Source organism: Melospiza melodia, chromosome 11 (genome assembly GCF_035770615.1).
Source record: "Melospiza melodia melodia isolate bMelMel2 chromosome 11, bMelMel2.pri, whole genome shotgun sequence".
In the NCBI taxonomy this organism is placed as follows: domain Eukaryota; kingdom Metazoa; phylum Chordata; class Aves; order Passeriformes; family Passerellidae; genus Melospiza; species Melospiza melodia.
Genome location: NC_086204.1, coordinates 10,831,360 through 10,852,206, shown reverse-complemented (window position 1 = coordinate 10,852,206; position 20,847 = coordinate 10,831,360). Strand labels below are relative to the sequence as shown.

General features: G+C 37.0%; 1 protein-coding gene across 4 annotated transcripts in view; it reads right to left on the bottom strand.

Moving 5' to 3' along the window:
- Positions 1 to 20,847, bottom strand: part of CAMSAP2 (calmodulin regulated spectrin associated protein family member 2) — a 79,628-nt gene continuing 58,781 nt past the window's right edge. For 2 of the 4 annotated variants that reach the window (XM_063165551.1, XM_063165553.1), the window contains 11 exons: positions 19,464 to 19,557; positions 18,298 to 18,391; positions 14,663 to 14,733; positions 14,077 to 14,146; positions 11,065 to 13,261; positions 9,865 to 10,001; positions 9,148 to 9,368; positions 8,036 to 8,135; positions 6,005 to 6,120; positions 4,739 to 4,857; positions 1 to 3,252 (listed from right to left, as the gene is read on the bottom strand). In XM_063165551.1, the coding sequence (XP_063021621.1) occupies positions 2,947 to 3,252; positions 4,739 to 4,857; positions 6,005 to 6,120; positions 8,036 to 8,135; positions 9,148 to 9,368; positions 9,865 to 10,001; positions 11,065 to 13,261; positions 14,077 to 14,146; positions 14,663 to 14,733; positions 18,298 to 18,391; positions 19,464 to 19,557 (3,525 nt within the window). In that variant the 3' untranslated portion in view covers positions 1 to 2,946. The remainder of the gene's footprint in view (positions 3,253 to 4,738; positions 4,858 to 6,004; positions 6,121 to 8,035; positions 8,136 to 9,147; positions 9,369 to 9,864; positions 10,002 to 11,064; positions 13,262 to 14,076; positions 14,147 to 14,662; positions 14,734 to 18,297; positions 18,392 to 19,463; positions 19,558 to 20,847) is intronic. The other 2 variants (XM_063165552.1, XM_063165554.1) reach the window with 1 other exon arrangement.

Below are 20,847 nucleotides of genomic sequence, written 5' to 3'. Positions count from 1 at the left end.
TTATTTTGGTGCCATGCTTTTATTTAAATGAAAGGAAAAAACTACACTGTACCACATAAGTAGCAATGACAATATTTTACAGCACAGCATTTGAAAAAATATGGAAGCTATGCTCCATAGAAGTGGACAAGTAAGCACACAATACACTGTACAATTTTCAACAGTGCCCAATAAATCAGAATTAAATAGCTGAATTTGGCTTTAAACAGCCAAATAATAAAAACTAACAGTCATACTAACATAAAAAAAAAAAAAAAAAAAAATCAGTAGCTATTATGACTGTTAGAAGATGAAATTCTGCTCCAAAAACTAAGACGAGAGTTTGGCAATTCAGTCGTAGCAACAATAATAATACCCCTGATGAAAGCACCAGTGTGTTCTGGAAAGGTCAGTGATAAATACTGGCCTTTATGGAAAGCTTTCTTTTTTTTTTTTTTTTTCTTTTTTTTTTTAAACATGATCCCAACCAAAGATCCACTGTAATTAGAAAATTTGCAGGCTTAAAAAGGAAAAGCATCTCTAGCTTTACTTTTCCTGTATTAAGTAAAACCTTATACTGCGAGCAATGAAATTTTCAACTGCATTATTCACATTCTACTTTTAGACATTGCACAAATCTTTAACCTGTTGACAAATGCAAATTTCATAATACATTCAGATATATTTTAAATTACTCAAAGAATTCCTGTCACGTATTTAAGCTCACTTTGATTAGGTTGATGCATGTGTCTTTATGGTGTTGCAAATCTTCAGTTAAATCATAGAACAGATTTTAGAAATAAAAAGCCTCCCATGATAAAACTTCTTTTGAAGTTATTCACCATATGTGTGTCAGTTAATTCCAACCTCCTGGTTTCTTGAATCACTGTATATTATACACAGTTTCATATTGTTATTCAAGATGTTCCTACAATGGTATCTGTAGGAAGTGTCTAACAGGCAGAATGTGCAAACCCTCTTTCCCCCTCTTTTTAATATTATTTATATCCTATATACACAATATGTATACACTTGAATTATAAGAGTTACATATCCTGGTGATATACATGCAAACAGTAGGAATCAGCTAACCACAAATAGTTTTGAGCCACATACATATTAAACATGTATTTTAAAGTGTTTTTTTCTTTTTTTTTACAGTTTTAACAAATATACATAAATATAAGAACATAAATTACAGTAAACTGACAGCATTTTTGAGAAAATGTTTATAATCCAGATGCACTGATGCCTAAGGCCTTAGATTAATTTAAAAAAGTACTGTTCTAAACTGCTTAATGACATCTCATTCCTGTGCATCTTTTCTCTAAGTAAATGAGCACATCGTAGTAGTGAGGCAGTTTCTCTCAAAGCAGTTTAATGAGAGAAATACGAACATCATTTTAGTCTCCCATGAAACTGAATGGACTACATACTCATAGCACAATACTGTCTTATGTGAATGGAGTTGTCACAACACTGAAACAGAACAGAATCACAAATCATTCAAGTCTTTTCCTGAGAATGAGATTTCCCTCCCCCCAACAATTTCTCTGGTGTACGATGTTATCAAAATAGCCACAGATTTAGGGAAGGCTTCAAGTTTGTGTTTTCTTTTTTTTTTCAGAACAGTGCTATGTTAAAAGCAAATTATAAGAGAAACAAACGCTGAAACAGGGTAGTGATTTATAAAATAATCAAACACTGTTTTGAAATAAAATGCAGCCCTTTATAAATAATACTGAAATATGCCTAGAGTTTGGTTTTGCAAATGGTCATGTAACAGATTTACTGAAATGTCAGTTAGGCTTTTTTGCCATACGTACTTAAAAATTGCTGTGTCACAAGACATCACCTGTTAGTGTCAAGAAAACAATTTACAAAGACACACTGAAAATTATCAGATGTCTGATTCAAGTCTGAGTTGGCAGATTGAAGGCAGGAAGTGGCCTGAATCTTAAAATCAATGGGAATTAGATACACGACTTCTCAAAGATCTGTGACTTAGTGAATTCTGTGATTCTTCTGACTATTTAGTGCTCTGTTAGGCAACGTCAGGGATTTAGTTCTGAATGTTTCATGAGTTCCTGTTCCTTCCTTGAAGAAGCAGGACCTGACCGTGTGCTCTCTCTCCAGCTGGAACAGTGCAAAGCAATGAATGCACACTGCTTAAACCATTTCAGAGACCTACCCAATCTTTTTACTTTGAGTGTTACTGATGTTATGAACATGCACATGGTCAGTCATTACATCTCAGATGGCAACTGACTGAAACATAAATAATTGCATCACCTTTACCCTGAGTTGTTAAATAATTCATTTGAAGAAAACTTCAAGCAGTTCAAAGGTTTTTCCTTTACTGTTTAGTTTATAAGCAAATCAGTACTATTGAATTGAAAAAGAATTATAAATACACAGGGGAATGAATCTTGATTTTGTTACAGCACGCAGTAAGGATCCTGGAGAACAGACCCATTCAGCTGTTATTCAGTGACATACAATTTATCATTTAGTCTTTACTGTAAGTCAGTATGCAAAGATCAATGGTATTGAGAATATTAAGAAGTTTTTCTTTAGTGAAAGAAAAATATTTCAAGACAAGCACAAATACAAACATATAAGGCAACAGATGTAAAAAATGTAGTTTGAGTCACTAAAGAGGAACATTCAGTGCTTCAGTGTATCTAATCAAAATACAGAGCAAATATACTCTATATGTTGCATTAGCACATACAAATCTCCACACAAGTCAAACATTTCCGTAATCACTCATAATTATTCACCTAAGAGTTATCTTCTGCACTCCTAAACACTGTGTTTACATTCCAGTTGGACATGATAATAGAACTTGGTGTCCAGTTTTAAGTTCTAAGAGTCTTGTTGGCAACTAGAAATCTATTTCCTATAGGCAGTAAAGATGAAGTGCAAGTTTATCATAATTGTCTCAAGCAAATTTTTTCCCATCTACTATGCCTTGGTGGGTAAGAGTTTCTTAGGAGTTACTGGTCTCTTGGTTTGCCACAAATGGCTGTGAATGGTAATTGCATCAACACTGGCAGACAAAGTTTTGGCAGGTATGTGGCTAAATTGCTTTCTGTCAGAGTTGTATTTATATAGTCCCTCTATCATTTTCTTTGTGATAGATTTGGGACCTATTCCTGTTAATTTATTGATTTCTTCAGTATCAGGGCAGTATGTGTACAGAGATCTGAACTGGCAGCCTGAATCCCGGAACAAGATTAAGAAATTATTGGCATCAGATTTTTCCATTTCCTTTAAAAGAAAGAAAGAAAAAAAGAAAAACATTCAGAATATGAATTTTGCATTGTAATTAGAAAACATTTCAATTAATTACATTTCATTTTGAATCAGTTTTATAATAGAGCTGAAACTTATGTCTAACTCTGTCCACTAAAAGACCTTATTTTCAATCATTAGAATTTGCTAAGCTTCACCCATCTGAATTTTGATAGGGTAGATATTCATGTTAACCAAAACCTAATTTATTTAGACAATTTCAGCTATACTTGTTTAGTTGTACCTCAAGAACAGACATCCCAAAAGTCTTTTTGTAGACCAAATAAAAATTCTTTTCATCATCCATTTCATCAAGTTGATTTAATACTTGCAAGTTTGGGAACAGGAAACTTGAAATGTGTCTCTGTATGTCTGGAAGATCCTCTGGTACTAAAATGGAATTTCAGTCATCCCTAAATCCACTCAAGCTTGGTCAAACCTTGAAGTCAGTTGGAATGTATTGAACAGAAGTTCTTAATTAGCTGAAATCTTCAGATTCCTATTCCACCTACAGACCTCCTATGGGACACATGCCTTGAAACTTACAGCTTCTATCAAGTGATGTATGCTTCATCATAGAGGTAAGCATGACATTTGTGCACCTATTTTTTTCTGGGGGTCATTTTGCTCCCAGTTACTTAAACTGCAGGAGTGTGTGCTGATTCCTGACTTGGTATTTCCAAAAAGTGTCTGGAAAGGCAGAGAAAGGAGCATCTAGACATGGATGCAGGATTACAAAGAGAAGAAGGGGCAAGAAATACTGCTGTGAAGTTTATTCCAGAAATGAAATTCAATCTGGATTCCAAGTGCCTGTGAGGTTTGACATCAGTTAATCTGTTGTATTGGTCATACTTGGTAAATGGAACAGTCCTGTTACTATCAAGGCTCAGATTCTGTGTTACTACTTTTGCCTGGGAACACACTGTCCCTGCATTTTTACAATATCTGCATTTTCAGAAAGGTTTATAGCAATGTAAGAGAGAAGACTGGAAGGCACCTTCCTATAGTACAAAGTCCTGAATTTGCCCTACTGCTTGGAAACTGGAGAAGAGCCTAGAAGGGATGTATTTCAATTCTTTCTGTTCATGAGGGCCCTGTGCGTTAGTTCTAAAGTTCCCAACCTGACGATCTCCATGTATCAGGGAAAACAACTTAATGAGCAAATTATGAAAGCCTAGATATTGAAGTTCCTGCATAAAACAAGCAATAACTATTAATTAAACATGTGAATTAATTCAGCTCCCTGTGCTGCATGTACAAAGTACCAGCTCTTGTTCCTACAGCACTGGAGAACCTTTCTGCCTACACGGGAAGGAAGTCACAGAAGTTAATCCCTTCACTGACTGCTGCCATCATCTCTAAGGTTTCCTTTCAGTGTCTGCATTTATCATTCAGAGTCTCCATAATGCTTGACTTTGGTTTGACATAGGTGTTTGTGCTTTTAGGGGAAAAATATTCTTACCTCTAGAATCTTTTTCTTTTGACCTTCATTCACTTTTCCAGCCAGGCAGCAATGTGCCAGTGCATTCTGAATTATATACTTATTAGATTTAGCACTGGGTTCTTTGAAGAGCTTTGGTCCTATGCAAAAGGAACAACAAATAAAGTAAATTAATCAATAAGCCAACAAAGAATTACTTTGAATGCTGTGAAGCACTTGTGGTGTGGAACTTTTGCATGCATAGAAACACAAATCCAGGAATAATACAGAATAAGGTTAGGGACCACAAATTTCATGAACAAGTAAAATGTCATTCAGCTGTCACTGAATTTACTTACAAATGTGTCTTTCATTATTAAGTCATTATTATTGGCAGCCTTGGTAATTTTTTTCTCTCTCAGAGGACCTTTTCTTTTGCTTTTCTAAACAAAATTTCAGTTGTCCAGGAGAGAGCAAAGTCTTTTTCTTTTCCTTCACCTGTGATTTCAAGGTTATGAGGTATAACAATGAGGCATATGCAGTGTTTAGAGTAACTGTTGCCTGTTCTCTTTAGAATTCCATAAATGTTTTACCCAGAATCAGGGATTAAAAGATCTGGCTTTACACTTGACAGGTTATTCTGTCTGTAAAATGATTCATCTGGCTGAAGTAAAAATCTTCTGGTTAATTTCTGAAATGTCTGTGTACTTGGGTCAAGTCCATTTAAGAAAACTCAACACATGAGTACCAATTAGGAAAATAATGTGCAAGCATCAATTAAATTTAAGATTAAATCTGTTTGTCTAAGCTTTGGGGGAAAAAACCCTAGAAAATACCTAACCTTATGCTACTCTTCTCACAAACAAAATGATATTAGGTTAGCAAAAGTGGAGCTTTTATAAGGCTGATGATGCAAGGTCTTGGCAGTATCATGTGTGGAATAGTTAGAGAAAATATTTGATTCAGAATATAATAAAGAATGAGTAGTCTGATCATAAAGTTCTTAATAAATTGAGTTGAAATATCAACACTTTGTGCTTTGCTAGAGACACTCTGAAGTACAGAATGGTGTGTGAGCTCATGTGCTGTTCTGAGCCTGACTGCAGTTTATTGTGGTTATCACAAATGCTATTGAGTCAGTGCCTTTATTTTGGATTAAAAATGTTAATCTTGTATTATCATCCTCTACTTTGAAGGGTAAAACTCAATCAAGTTTTAGGAAACTAAATCAAGGTAACTGAAAACTTTTCATGCATAGGACCACTATGTTCTATGGCAGGTAGTTTTCTGATCCTTGTTGCCACTGACCTGTGTATTCTGTAGCAGAGGCGACTGAAGAAGTTGTAGATGCATTTTCCCAATCTTTTTCTCCATTACGACTCCCGCAGCGACTTGGGGATAAAAATCCTTCCACAGATTCAGACCTAAACATTAGTTTTAAAATCTATTAAAAAATTCACAGTGTTCAGCTGGGAAGCCTTCTGATATGAAAAGAAGGCAAGATAGAACACAATGACTTGAATTATAAACTATAAACCTAAATGCACAAAATTTAGTGTGTTTTGAGTGATGCAAGAAGTTGGTCTTTAGGTGAGGATATGTTAATTTTTGGGCTACATCTGAGGGATAGAGACCTAATAGATGTTCTTGGTTGTGAAACAGAATTACTAAGTGGAAATTTGTGTTACTTTTAACATGTACTGGCAAACCAATGTTATCTCATGTAGTGAACAAACCAGTTCTTGATAGAATAATGAATATGAAGTAAAAATTTAGTTAATTTACACTTATGACTGCAACAACTGGCAGTGAGAACTGCTGTATTTAAGACAGCAAAACAATATCCCTTCTAGTTTTTGTTTTCACATACAATAGCTTCTGGTGCTGTAATTCTTCAGGCTGCACTCAAATGTGGATAATTTTGCATTTAAAGGTTTAAACAAGATTGTCATGTTTTCTTAAATTATTACAAGATATTTAAAATTTTTTGATTGTGGCCACTGCAAAAGCCAGTCAAATTTGCAGCTTGGAATGAAAGTTTGCTAAGTGAGAAAAAGGCACAGAATAAGGGAAAAAAGTGGTATCACATCAAAATTTGTGTGCATGCTCATTTTCAGTAAAATCAGCAGCAGATGAAAATTCAGTTTATAATATATCCTGTGATTAGCACCTTCATGAAGAAGGTGACAAATGTATCACTGAGAATCTCTCAGTGGGATCATCAAAAAATAATGGTGATGTGAGGACAAGGTGACAATATGCATTTGGAAAGTTACTGAAAATTCTTTCAATTCTGTTGCTTTTAAAATGTTTTAAAAGTTTCAATCCCCTAAACAAATCCAAAGCCTGGGGAAGATGTGCTGCTCATTGAAAGCACAGTACAGCACTGCACAACTCCAGCTCCATACACAGGGGTTATCTCCTGCAAAGCCCGTGTAGATGAGCAACTTCAAGTCTTTTGTAATAGCTAATATAGCTGGAAGAAATCCCCCTCTCAATTAAAACGGCTAATTTTTAAGAGATGACAAGAGATATTAGGCTAATTGAATCATTTATGAAAGTTTCTTATGTAATAACTGGAAAGTCAGTTCTTGAGACATCAAGGTAATTGAGAAGTCAACTGAAGCCAGCTGCAGGTTTGTCAGAGCTGATGAATAATGTGTAGTGGCCATGAAGACACAACAGGCAATAGCAGAAATTGTAGTACACCTTATCAACTCCTTCTCCTAGTTTACTTTTCTTCACTTTTTCTTTTTTTATACAAAGAAAATCGTATTTGTCTGAATATTATCAAATAGTTCACAGAAATAGTGATTTTCCTCTGATGACAATATGGGGTTTGTATTAAATTTTTTTTCTGTTATTTTCAGGTGGTTTTTAAGGCAAAATAAATTCTGGTGTTTGGAAAAGGCTGAAGTCCTTGTGAGCATTCAATAATTCCCCGTACAACTGCTAAAGAAAAAAAACCAAACAGAAAATACGCTTCTATGTTAAAAAAAGAAAAGCAGCTATGTAGTTGCATGTAGCATACAGGTTTAGCAAAATACCCATAGGCTGAGACTTAGATACAAGCAGGTGAATTAAAGAGGCTGTGTGAACAGCATTTTGCTTTGACCTCATTTATACCTGCCCAACTGGTTCACTTGGTACAATTTGCAAAACAAATGATGATGGCTTGGTTCCCGAATGTCTGACAGTGGAAACCATCCACGTCTCAAATGAGGAAAACATACCTGTTCTCAGAGTACACAATATATACATGACCTCTAAAAAATTCATGCTAGTTTTACATAGCTGATTACAAAATTTTATTACATGAAATGGTTATTTTAGCTTTACCTTGGTGTTCTCTTGCCTGACTGCACACTCTCATTGTCCCCTGTATTCAGCGATGCCAATGAAAGACTAGATACTGAAAAAACACGATAAAGCTGTGAACCTGGATAAAAACAAAGTTAAAGCTTATAAAACTATGCAAGTAGGAGAGTCTGTTCATCAGACCAACACCAGCATCTGAAAGTCAGTAAGGGCTTTTCTACATGATATACCTGCATGCATATGTGCTGCACTTCCTGTAAAAACCTGCTGCCACCCAGCCTTGGGCAGCACTGGCGATGGGCTCAGCCTAAGCACTAATGGGAAGCACGAACATGGGAATATTGGCACTATGCAAATCAAAGGATGCAATTAGAGTTAATAAGTCCTCTTGAAAGAAAGCTTAAGAGACTTAATTTAAAGCTTGGGATGGATTCTTGGAAGGTCTTAAGGAAATACTTTAAATTACACTGGAAGACAGTCGGAAGCAGCCAGAGAAAACGCAGCACAACAACAAGGGTAGAGGAGTCTGTAACAAAAGGGATCACTGAGCAATCTGGTTATTTTTTTCTAATTGTAAATCGATAATACTTCTTCCAGCCCGCTACTGCAAGTTCTGTTGTATCTAAAAGAATGCTAAGTTATTCCACATGGTTAGTGTTGCTATGTTCTTAACTATACATGCAGCTGGTGAGCAAAATAGAAAAAAACCATGAAATTTAAAAGTAACTGTCAAGTTTTAATTTTGTCCATATTGTGTGAGTTTAAGTATTCTTACCTTATGGTCACCATTTTATTTATTGATCCCTTATCTCCCAACTTTTATTCATTCTTAGCTCTACAGGTGCAAGAAGAGATTAGTGAAGAAAACATAGGTGTGCATGAAACTCGCAACACATATTCATCCCTCCATTGGGGTTTCAGAGCTAACATTTTTGTTTGTTTATATATGCATGCATGCATAGCAGGTAAGTGACATTCATCTTTCCATTTCTATGCCAAATTTTGCTTTCCAGTTTGGACACGTGCAGTTTTAATGCAGCACAAGACTCATAAATGCCCGTGCTTGTTAGGACCAAAACCCAAGCTGGTGTTTCAGCATGAACAGACTCTTTTTCCATGTAAACATTTGTTACCTGGTGGACCTTTGATTGGTGTCTTAGGTGATTCAATATGATCTCTGTGAATAGATTTTGGACGTGGCTTTTTCTGTTTGATTGAGAGGGAACGTGGCTTTATGACAGTATCCATGTCTTCCATAAGCTTTAGTTGTTTCCTTCTCATGTATTCCTGCTTAATAAATTCTCGCCGTGCTCGTTCATCCTCCTTCTTCTGACGTTCTTCTTCTGTTTTGCGTCTAAAAATGACCAAAAAAATTCAGCACTAGAAGCTTTCCAAATAAGGGATTTCAGCTAGCACAGTGAGGACAACACAGGCAGCAGATTTTTGGAATTTCAATGTTCTCAAACACCAGTAAAAGACAATTGCTTTTAAATTTTTTTGCAATTTACAGAGAGTTCAGACTTTTGGGGATATTGCTGCTAATAAAACCGAACACAGGTTTATAGCTGTAACTGAGTGAACCTTGTGCATTTGTGCAGAAGGAACCCTGAGGGATACAGGCTCCCTCAGAACTGTGCTCTGAGGAGCTGTGCTCAGGCCAGCACAGCTCCCAGCCTGAGAGAGCTACAGACTGATGCCACCTGCTGTCCTCCTCTGCACACCTGGCTCTAGCAGCGAATAACTTGGATATTAAGATGCAATTCTTTGACATGCAGGTTACACTTTTAACTAAAGAAGACATTTTTATGTTCACCATTACTGATCATTTGAATAAGGACATGTAGTTTTACCTTGTCTCTTCCTTCTTATGTTCTAGTTCTGCTTCCAGCTGCTGCTTTCTAAGCAAGGTCTCTCTTTCCCTTCTCAAACGCTTCTCCAACAACGCTGCTCGTTTCATTGCCATATCATTTTCTGCCTTTTGATCATCCTAGCAACCGTTTGTGAAGGAAAAGGACCAAAAATATGAATACCTCTAAATTCAGCAACTGGTTTTGCCAAGTCATTAGACACTTAATTCTGTACACTGGGTATCCTAACATACTCTTGCAGTATTTGGAATAAGTTTATTTATGAAGATTTTTCTTAAGACTCTTAAAAACTTCATATAGGAATTTTTCTTTCCTGAGTCAAACAAAATTCAACACTGATATGAGAAAACTTGCTAAGTGACATATTTTAGTTTTGAGTAAGATCCCACATAGCATAAACTTCTTCTTTCAGCTTTGGAAGAGTCTACATGTATGAACATGAAGGTAATTATCACAAACCCCAATAATTATGCACCATATAAAAGTAACTTCTGAGCAAGCCAGGTGTTTTGTTAGAACTGAGGAATGTTTCCAGACAAGCTAGGTCCATCTAGATACACGATACAAAATGTTGGGGTATTCTAAGATGGATAAGTCTAGACCACTGTCTTACAATAGGCATTATAGTTAAAAGCCTGTCTGAATACAGTTCTTTAATAAAAAGTCTCCAAGAAGTGCTCCCAAATACAAACTTCAAAAGGGAGTCTCAACAGACTTACACTTCCTTAGCCAGCTTAGAGAGGAAAAAAGGCTCTCCAAAGTGCAATTAAAAAATGTGAATAATTTAAAAAAAATGCAGGCTGTTATGTAGTTCAAAAACTTTTAGTTAAATTTGGGAGTGAGGTGAGAAAGTGAGGGTGAGATGTGAGCACGCTTAATCAAGATCACCAAAAACAGGTTAAAAAAAAAAATCTACATTCAGCATGAATCTTCCTCACCAAGACCTCCAAGCACTCTTCCATAACTATGCATGGAAAGGGATACTCTGACATGCTCAGAACTGCAATATGGTAGAATCTCACCGCTCTTATGATGCCAAATTAATCAAGTCCAGAAGACAAGCCTGCACATTTAGAGTTGCAGTACTATCTGCTTTTACTTCAATCATCAGAAACATACATGTTTCACTTAAAGATTTAAACAAAGCTTAAAGCTGACACACACATCCACTAGTTCTCTTACCTTAAAAAAGAATCCACAACATACTTTCTGGTCATCTTCAAACTGTTCTCTATCACTCTCACCTTCATATTTCTCAACAGATACCTCGCTTTTTTCTGGTGGCTTCAAATCTGATAGGGAAACTTCAATTAAGTTAGCTGTTTTGGGAGCTGGAGGTGGTAAAATGGGTTGGTTTAGCTGATCATCATTTGGGGTGAGGCAGACTGTTTCTGTGATAGGCTGAGATAACACTTCAGAAACATTAGATTCAATAGGCTTAATCTCCTTTTCCTCCAACTTCTGCTCACCCTGTTTTGGCAATTTTGGTCCTTCTTCTTTTGCTGCCTCTTCTGTAGGCTTGACTTCCTTCGAAAGATTTCCCTTTAACTGAGGTTCACTTACATGTTCACCATCATCTCCAAAGCAAACAAATGATCTGGTCTGAATGGGAACCTGACTGGGGGAAAACCTCCTCAAACGGGGAAGGCTGTCCACAGAGCGTGGGGCAGTCAAGGTACGGTTTAGAGGCGTTATTTTCAGTTCATTTGGCCTAGGAGTCCTTTGCATTTTAATGTGAAAAGAGGCATTCTTCTTGTTGGAAGATTGTGGAGATTGATGTGTAGAGCGAGGAGATTCCTGTGAGAAAGGAGCAACAGGAGCTGGAGTTCCTCCTTGCCTCGAAGAAGACTTAAAGTCCCGAATCTGCTTCTGAGGAGAAGGTTGAGGAGGAGAAATAACCCAAGCCTGTTGCTCTCTCATCTGCATCAGCATCTCCTGCTGAAGGGACAGACGTTGCATTTCTTGTTGTAGAAAGTGTAGGGAAGAGTTCAGTTTTTCAATGGATTTTGTATATTCTAAGAGATCTCCATCATTAAGATTTTCTTCTGAGGGGCTTGCTAAATTCCATTGCTTTTCAGCATCTCCAGAAGTAGCAGGAGATTTTAACCATTTGCTATGAGAATTTTCTGGGTTTTCTTTTATTAATTCTGAAGTCTTACTAGTTTGGTCATCTGATTTTTGAGTTTCTTTTTCTTTCAACCGATTGCTGTCAGTGAATACCTTCTCATCTTCAGCTCCCGCTGCTTCCTCTCTGAGAGGCGATACCCCGTCCCCTTTCTTTTTCACAACATTGAGAAATGCTGTTCTTCCCATTTTCTGCCGCTGCTTTGTGAATGCAGCTTCAACTTTCTTCTTCTGTGCTTCAATGGCTCGCCTCTTTTCCTCTAGCTTCATCCTCAGCTGTACCATTTCAGAAGCCAGTAACTGTGTAGTGTCTCTTCCTTGAGGAACAGATGCCTCCTCAGGAATGTGAGCCCAAGCAACCATATGAGGGATGTTCAGCTCAGAACCTTCTGGCGTGGTTTTCTGAGAACTGCTTCCACTGCTTTTACTATCTGTGTGATTCAGCTTCCTGAATTTCTGCTCAGCAAAGCTGGTCATTTTAACCCCTGAGCTGGAAGAAGCACTGCTGCCTGCCTGTGATTTAGTACTTACTGAGCTGGGACAGGGACTTAATTGATCTCTGTGATTGCTAACCCGCATGTCGTAATCCTGGAGAAATTTAGATGGTTCCTCCATGTCAGAGTCCATGCTTACAGTGTAATCTCTCAGAGAAGAATCCTCATCCATTGTCTCTGGGATATCTTCTGATGGGACATGTATTCCAGTATCTACTTCTGTGTTGTCAGTCACAGGGCTCAGAGCACCCTTAGTGTCTGTGATTATATCTGGGGTAGTCTGATTTGGTTTAATGTTTGAATTCAAGATGCTCATTTCCCGATTGTGAAGGAAGAACCCATTTGTAATTTGGTCTGTTTGGAGAAGTCTGGGAGATTTTTCAGTGTCATGAATTATCTGCAAAGCCTCCTCAATGCTCGGAGTCTCAATCTGATTGCCAAAATCATCCAGAACTGCCCTGTTTTGCAGAGCTCCATTTGGAAACCTGTAGTGTCTGCTCTCGTTGGCATTTCTCTGATTTGCATTAAGAGACTGATTGGCCTTTGTCATGACCTTTTCCTCTTCAATGTCTTGATTCTCCTCTTCTCCATTTACTGGTTTGAAGGATAGATTTTTTCTAGGATGCTTCGGCACGCGGTTGATGTTTCCTGTAAGGCCTTCATTGCTCACAGATCTAGGAATTCCTCTGCTTGGAGCAGATGCTGGAATGCTTTTCTCTTTGTCAAAAGGAATGTCAAATGAAACTCCATGTAACGATGACCTAATAGAGATCAGAATAAAGAAAGTAACTGAGCAACTCATGATTATTAATAAAAATAACAAAATCTTTGTATTTGGTTTTAAAATTATTTTAATTAGAAGTATTAAAGGCACTGTTAGGTGTATTGTATTTTTGCCTACCTTCAAATATAATAAGCATATATTTTTAGATAGATTTTTTAGATGGATAAATAGCTGTAAGTTTAATAATTTTTTTAAAAGCACAATAGAATAGAATATAACAAGATTTTCTTCACACTCAGACAATGCTTTTTACTACTTTGGAATAAATTCTGGGCATTTTAGGAGTATAGGAATGGCCACCATAGATCAGAAGGAAGGTGTGAAAAGACACAGTTTACACACCACTATAACTCTTACCATTTTAACTTTGGTTTATACTCCACAGATTAAGAGTTTATGACTGGTCTAACTGAAAACTAAAACATTCAGCCTGATTGTTCTTAGCATTCCCAAAATAATACAAGCTTAAATGCTATTGAGATCATTAGCCGTGTTACTGTTACCCACATTTAGTTCAGTGTGATGAGTAAATATGAACATATTTAACACTAACAATTCATATATCTGAAGTATACCTCTTTTAGTGTAAAGAATAAATTATTTACTTCTGAAGATTGTTTCATATTAACCAGTTTTTAATCCATGATATGGTTTTATGTTTCTTTTTCTACTTTTTCAAGCAGCTTACAAGAATTCTCATTATAGGACTGAAAATCCAAACTACAATGGAGCATTTACTACTACTCATAACCAAACCCCAGTATTTTGTAACTGGCTTGTAAGACTCCTTACCTTTTCTCTTTAGGCCACGTCCCTACTTGCCCATCTACATAAGACATTGATGTGGACCTTCTGATGACTCCTAAGTGAAACAAAGACAGGACCCACTGTAACTACTGTGAAAAATGATTTTAACATCACTTTCTGTTGCTTTAAGAAATTGATCTGCTTCCCTACTCAGAACACGGCAATGGCAGAAAAGTGTTTATATATTGAAAATACAACTAAAACCAATTTCATCCTGAATATATATTTTACCCCTCATCCCTCAAAGAACTTACTAATGTGCAAAACATTATACAAATCCTACTAAAATATGCCACAAATACTTGTTGTAAGCCATCTTCCACATAATCAAAACAGAAGTCAAATTAAAAAATCACACACAATGCATTTGGTACAAACACAATCTTCCCACTTGTACATTTTATAAATTACAGAAGTCAATTATGTAAATGAATTATTTTTTCATGTAAAGGTGTCCCCCTATTTCTGTATAAATGATGTTTGAATAAATACAAGCAGGATAGCAATTAGCAATTTACTCAGAAGATGACACCTGTCTCACTGCCTCTCCCAGCCCTTTGTGAATTGTTACCTGGAACAGATGAATAAGGCTGCTGGGGTGTATGCAGTTGGTGAGGGGGTGTGTAAGCTGGACTTCCCAATCTATAAAGCAAGAGACATTAACTTAGAATTAATACATCAAAAGCCACAATACAAAGGCCAACCAGTCACCCTGTTGTTGGCCAAGACAAAGACAAGATTTTTTTTTTTTTTTGTGATGAGAAATAAAGTGAGGTGTAGTTCTCTTCTGGAAATATTAATTTATCAATTAAAAAGAGAACACAGTAATAACTTTGGACTGGGACTAATGCAGGTGGACCAAAAAGTCAAAAAGGTATTTTTTGTATACAGACAGCTGTACAGACCTGCAGCATAAGTTTTGTTAATGTACTTGTCTCCTGATTTATTTCATGTAAATGCCTCTATTAGAAGGTTCCATTTTTTAGACTTGATTTCAGTAAAAAGTCAAAACAGACATGAGCAAAATGAGGCAGCTCCTACTGGCCTCAAAACTGAGTGACTGCAGCCAATATCACATACTTTCCATACATTTCTATTTTCAGTCGCTTAGTTCAAAACTTCTGCTTTGTGTCTGGACTCCAACATGCACTAGAAGTGGATAAAGAAGACTTTGTGATAGACATGACTTTGTAAATAAAAAAAATGCATTCACTACTAAAGGAGTAATTATAGAGATTTCCTCTCTTTCTATTTATACAGATACTTTATTTGGTTTACAGAGAAGGTCTGTAATTGAGTAGCTGTGTTAATCCAGGATGGGATTAACATAATTCAATGTTTTGATCAAGGTGCTTTTTCATGATCAGAACAAAGACACATGCATAAAGACAGATGGATTTGTATGTAAAACACTTCTAGAGAAGCCAGACTTCAAACACAAGCTGGATTAAATCCTTTCATGGTTTGAATTTTGTCCACTGAATTGAATAGGACACTCCCAAACTCACATTTTTCAGAATATTTGTCTAGTGTTATTATATATACTGTATAGTGTAGAAATGTTTCTAAATAATATTTGCAAGAAGGATATTCACATCAATTTAAGAAAAACACCATCTACAAGAGCATCTTTCACAACTATTTATTAAATTATTCAATATAGGTTCCCATAAATTCCTGATTTTTTGTATCAATAACACTACATGCTAGCTACATGACATGTCTGTTTTAAATGGCATTCAAGATTTCTGTGAAAATTATAAAATCCTAATGTCTGTAAGTTATGTTAAAAGAAAAGCAAACTTTCCAAATTTAACCCCACAGCCTGTGAAAATTTGCTCCCATGAAGAGAATCTATACACTTAATTTTGCTTAGGGAAGAGACTGATTCTGGCACCAAGCCTGGGCTCCATGGCAACCTCAGACACTGTAGCACTGCCACAGTCCCACTCCCTCCTCTGTGCTGGCTCTGCCTCTCCAGCCCATGCTCTGAGTCACTCCAACAGGCTAAGGCAGCAGAACATTCACTTTTTCAAACTGGGGTCCTTTTTTCTGTCTTTGTGTGCTGAAATGGAACTCAAACACTGAAGAGGACAGGAATGCACAGGGAGGAAGGCCAGGACACAACATCCTGCAGTCAGGGAACCTGCAGCCTGTGTATGGGATTCCAACCATCTGAAATGCTTTTTGAGCCCCTCCTTTGTCCTGCAGTGATGTGTCATCAGGTTGGATGAAATACCCTGGTTTATGAGGAGAGTTACAGCAAATGGCCTTGGGAACCCCTGCTTCAAAGGATATGTTCAAAAATACTAGCTCTTGTTCTCCTGGTTTATATGCTCAGTCTACATGAAAATAAAATCATTGTCTACAAGAGGAACATGCTTTGGACACATACAGGAAAAGGATTTGGAATCCCAGCATTTAATAGTAGTAGGAAATATTACTCTGTTATTAAAGTCAGCATAGCTTCTGAAACACCCAAAAATATATTTAGGAACCTTAAATCTCAAACCCAACCAAACCCTCACCTCTCTCTCCAAAAAACCCTGAAGGATTATCTGGGTTGGAAATCAACCATTTGCTAAATATCCAGTTAAAATGCTAATTTTATCCTTCTCCTCTGTGCCAGTTTAGAGACATTCAATAAACCAAAATAAACCCCCCAAAATTATTAATGTACTGTAATGCTCATTCACTAGGTCCAGATCAGACCACTGGAAGGCTTTCTTTACCTTGACAAAAGAAAGATTAATAAGAAGGCCTAAAGTACAATTTATGTCCCTTATCATAGAAAGAATAGGTGGGAAAAGACTTTTAAGATCATGAAATCCAGCTGTTAACCCTGCCAAGGCCACCACTAAACCATGTTCATAAGTGCCACATGTACACATCTTAAATACTTCCAGGGATGGAGGCTCCATCACTCTCCAGGCAGCCCGTTCCAATGCTTGACAGCTGGTTTTGGTGACAAAAGTTTTGCTAATATGCAATCTAAACCTTTTCTAGTTGAAATGGAGGCTGTTTCCTCTTCTCCTATCACTTTTTCCTTGGGATAGGAGACCAATCTCCACCTGTCTACAGCCTTCTTTCAGGTAGTTGTGGAGAGTGATTAGGTCTCCCTTGAGAAATTAATGAATGAGCAGCTACAGAACATTAGACAAACAGGATGTTTCTATATTGCTTCCAAATCTGTACCAGTAACAACAAAAATAATGTTTCACATGGTCTTGGTTTTGTCTGGAATAGAGTGAATTTTCCTGCTGGTAGCTGGTGCAGGGCTGTGTTTTGGATTCAGAGTGGGGGCACTGTTGCTGACACTCTGGTGTTTCAGTGGTTGCTCACTGGGGCTGTCTCTAAGCCAAGGACTTCTCTGTGCTCGTGGCAGCCAGGAGGGGCAGGAGGAGCTGTGAGGGAGCGTGGCCAGGACAGCTGAGCTGAGCTGGCCCCAGGGCCAGGGCAAACCATGGCTGCTGTGCCAGCATGGGCTGGGGGAGCTGCCTGGGAGGGGCTGGGAGCTGCTGGAGGCAGCAATTGCACTGTGCTGCACTTGTTCTTCTGGGGGTTACTCCCCCCCCTCCCTTTTCATTACAATTATAATTATTATCATCGTCATATTTTATTTTGTTTCAAATTATTAAACTGTTCTTATCTTGTGAGGTTTACACTTTCTTTCCAATTCTCCTCCTCATCAGGAGGCAGTTGGGGTGGGGAAATTAATCACACCATATGTATTTATTTTTACCTATTTGAATTTTATGGTACTATACTAACATAACCAAATCAAACTAAATCCATCACTCAGGGTTTTCCTTGCTGTTACCTTAGTTTAGTTTTGTTATAACTTTTGGAAAATTTGCTGTGGATTCCAGAAAAGCAGCTTCTCCAGAGCAGACCTGGTCAGCAGCTGCACTGGAAATTGAAGAGGACAAGGCCATGTGACACTTCTGTGCTGAATGCTGAGGCTTGTTTTGGACACTGCTAAGAGAACAGCACTGTCCAAGTGTACAAACATGAACAAGCAGCCTGCCATGCAGCAGGGAGGGAGGGCTGAACTATGGGTTATTGCACAAAATTCCAAATTGTATCTGTTAACTCAATCACTGAGCTTTACAAAAAGGCAAAAAAAAAAAAAAAATTAAAAATTTGTTTGATTTTGAACAGAGAGAAGGAGATTGTGAAACAATGCTAGTGATTCTCTGACATTACCTGGCTACAAAGTCAGAACCAGAGGGACCATCCACATAATTTCTTCTGTTAGCATTCAAGCTGTGAGCAGAAGCTGCATCTTTTGCAGGTTCAGCTGCCAGGAAGAAAAAGTTTAAGTTATTATAATTTGGTATTCAGTACAATTACATAGTAGAAAAGCTGTCCAAAATAATCTGAAAAAATTATTTTCAAAGATTTAAAGAATTTTCATTGATTCCATGATTTAGATTAAAACTGTCACTTCCTTTTCATCTTTATGTCCTCCAAAGCTCCTCTACTGGCACTAATTACAGAAATGGAGACTGACAAAATAGACTAGAAAAATCAAAGAAAGTAAAAATACAGAAAAACAAACTAAAAAAGAGCCACAAAATTAAAAGGAAACAGTTTTAGTAAAAGTTATTCTGGAAGAAGTGTTTCTGATACAATTTCTCCCCCAACCCTTAGACCAACTAGAAAAAAGGCTTTTTGTCCCACCCTAAACCAGTTAGCATTTAAAGATTTATGTCAGATTTGTATGTGCTGTAAAGCATAAAAATGAAGAAAAGGTATAATAACAGCCACCCAATGAAAATCTCTTCCTAGTGCATGGAAAGCCAACCACAGCAGTGCTGTGTGAACATGTCAGTTACCTGAAATGTTATTTACCTGAAAGTAGTCATTAACAGATGTCAAGATCTATCTGAAAGGTGCATTTTTAAATTTGAGAATTGCTGATGGAAGATGGTGCCTTTGCACTTGGTACAAAATGAAATTTTACAATTAGCTCTCTATTCACTTTGCCCAGATTTATGATTCTTTCTGTTGGTATCTTCTCAGCAACACAAGCTCTTCAGGCTAAATTCTGTTCTTGGTTTCTTATTATGTTTGTAATTCTTGCATGGGCATAAATGGATTCAAGGCTTGTTTAGGTCAGGAAAATTTGCAAGTGATTATACCACAACAATTTAAATGAGTTTTTGGTAACAGAAAGAAAATCTAATTATGATTTATGAGATGAGATGAAGATTTACAATGAAGAAAGAGAACTCTTTTCCTTCTTTAAGGGGGTTGTACACTGCCAAATCCTGTTAACTAAAATGTTCACTGCATCTGTGAACACAATGGCAATCTGTACACATACATATCAAAACATGCATATTAAGGCCAATCCATAACATAATTACCTTGGGGATGCACAACAACACGGGGCTGTACAAATGATGGCTTCACCACTTCAAACCACCAGAACAATTCTGCCATGAACACCATGTAATTGCTCTACATGAAATAAAAAAAAGATGGAGAGAAACTGATGTTAGAACACAAGCCTGCAAGTAAACAGATTAAGCAGCATTTGGGAGATGACTCTGTGTTTCGGCCAGTTTACAATCTCCATTCATTTTATAGAATCCCCAGTGTATTTTTCAGAAATAGAGACCAGTACAACTGATCTGAAGCACCAATACATAACTTGACCAGATTGCAACCAGTTGGGTTGAAATGTTTCATAACAAGCATATGCTCAAGCCTGATGTCTTGCAGGGAAGGCAGAGAGGAGCAGGATGGGTGGAAAAAAATGCCTGCCAAAGATCAGCCATTTCCATTAAAAAATAGCACTGAAAAGCCCACTGCAAGGGCAGATAACACTTTTTTCAGAGATTTTTAATATTAAAAAGCATGGTAGCCCCTTGTTTTAGAAGTTAGAAACTGATTTTGGCTTTTGTGTTAAGTATGTGCATTTGTCATACTTGTGAAGTTCTACCCAAATTTACAAGCCTTTAATACAAACCAAAAAACATCAGCAGAGTTTCTTGGCTGCAGGTTAGAACAAGGTTTTAGCTCCAAAGGTTTATGCACTGCTGATATTTATGTCCCTACTGTATGTTCCCATTACACAGCTATGAAACACACAGTGTGGGAGCCCCAGATAAAACACGAGGGGAAAAACAGAAAAAAAAAAAAACAACTGGTGACAAACTGCATCAACAACAACAACAACAAAAATCAATAGAGGAAAGCCAGGCGGGAGCAGTTGATTCTGCTGCAAGAACATATGAGGAGTGCAAAAAGCCCAGAAGGTTGTTGACTGTGGAGGCCAAAGAATTCAGAGGCCAAAGGTTCTGCATCTTCAGTGCCACTTCACATCTAGAAACATCAGCTGAAGGAGATCAGCAAATATCCAGGTTTGAGCTGGCTCAAACAGGTGCACAGACCTTTGCCACAGTCTTACAAAGTCTGAAGATGTAAGCAATGCTTATACATTAAACTGGGAAGCTACAATTAAACAACATTTTGTTTCAAAGAGTTTCTTTCAAAAATTTGAGACAAAAATGTCATTCTAATTCAAAAACAAACGACAGGCATTAAGGGTAAGAAAGTAATTTTAAAATAAACAAAATATGTACTAAAAACCCTTTGATAATAAATGAGATAATTTAAATTCCACATCAGTGTATTTGAAAATATAATTTTGAGTAGCTGTTTCACACTTTTGCTTCAGATTTCTTTTTCCTGAAGATTTCTAACATAGATAAGCCTATACTTCAGCAAAGGGATATTCAGACCAAA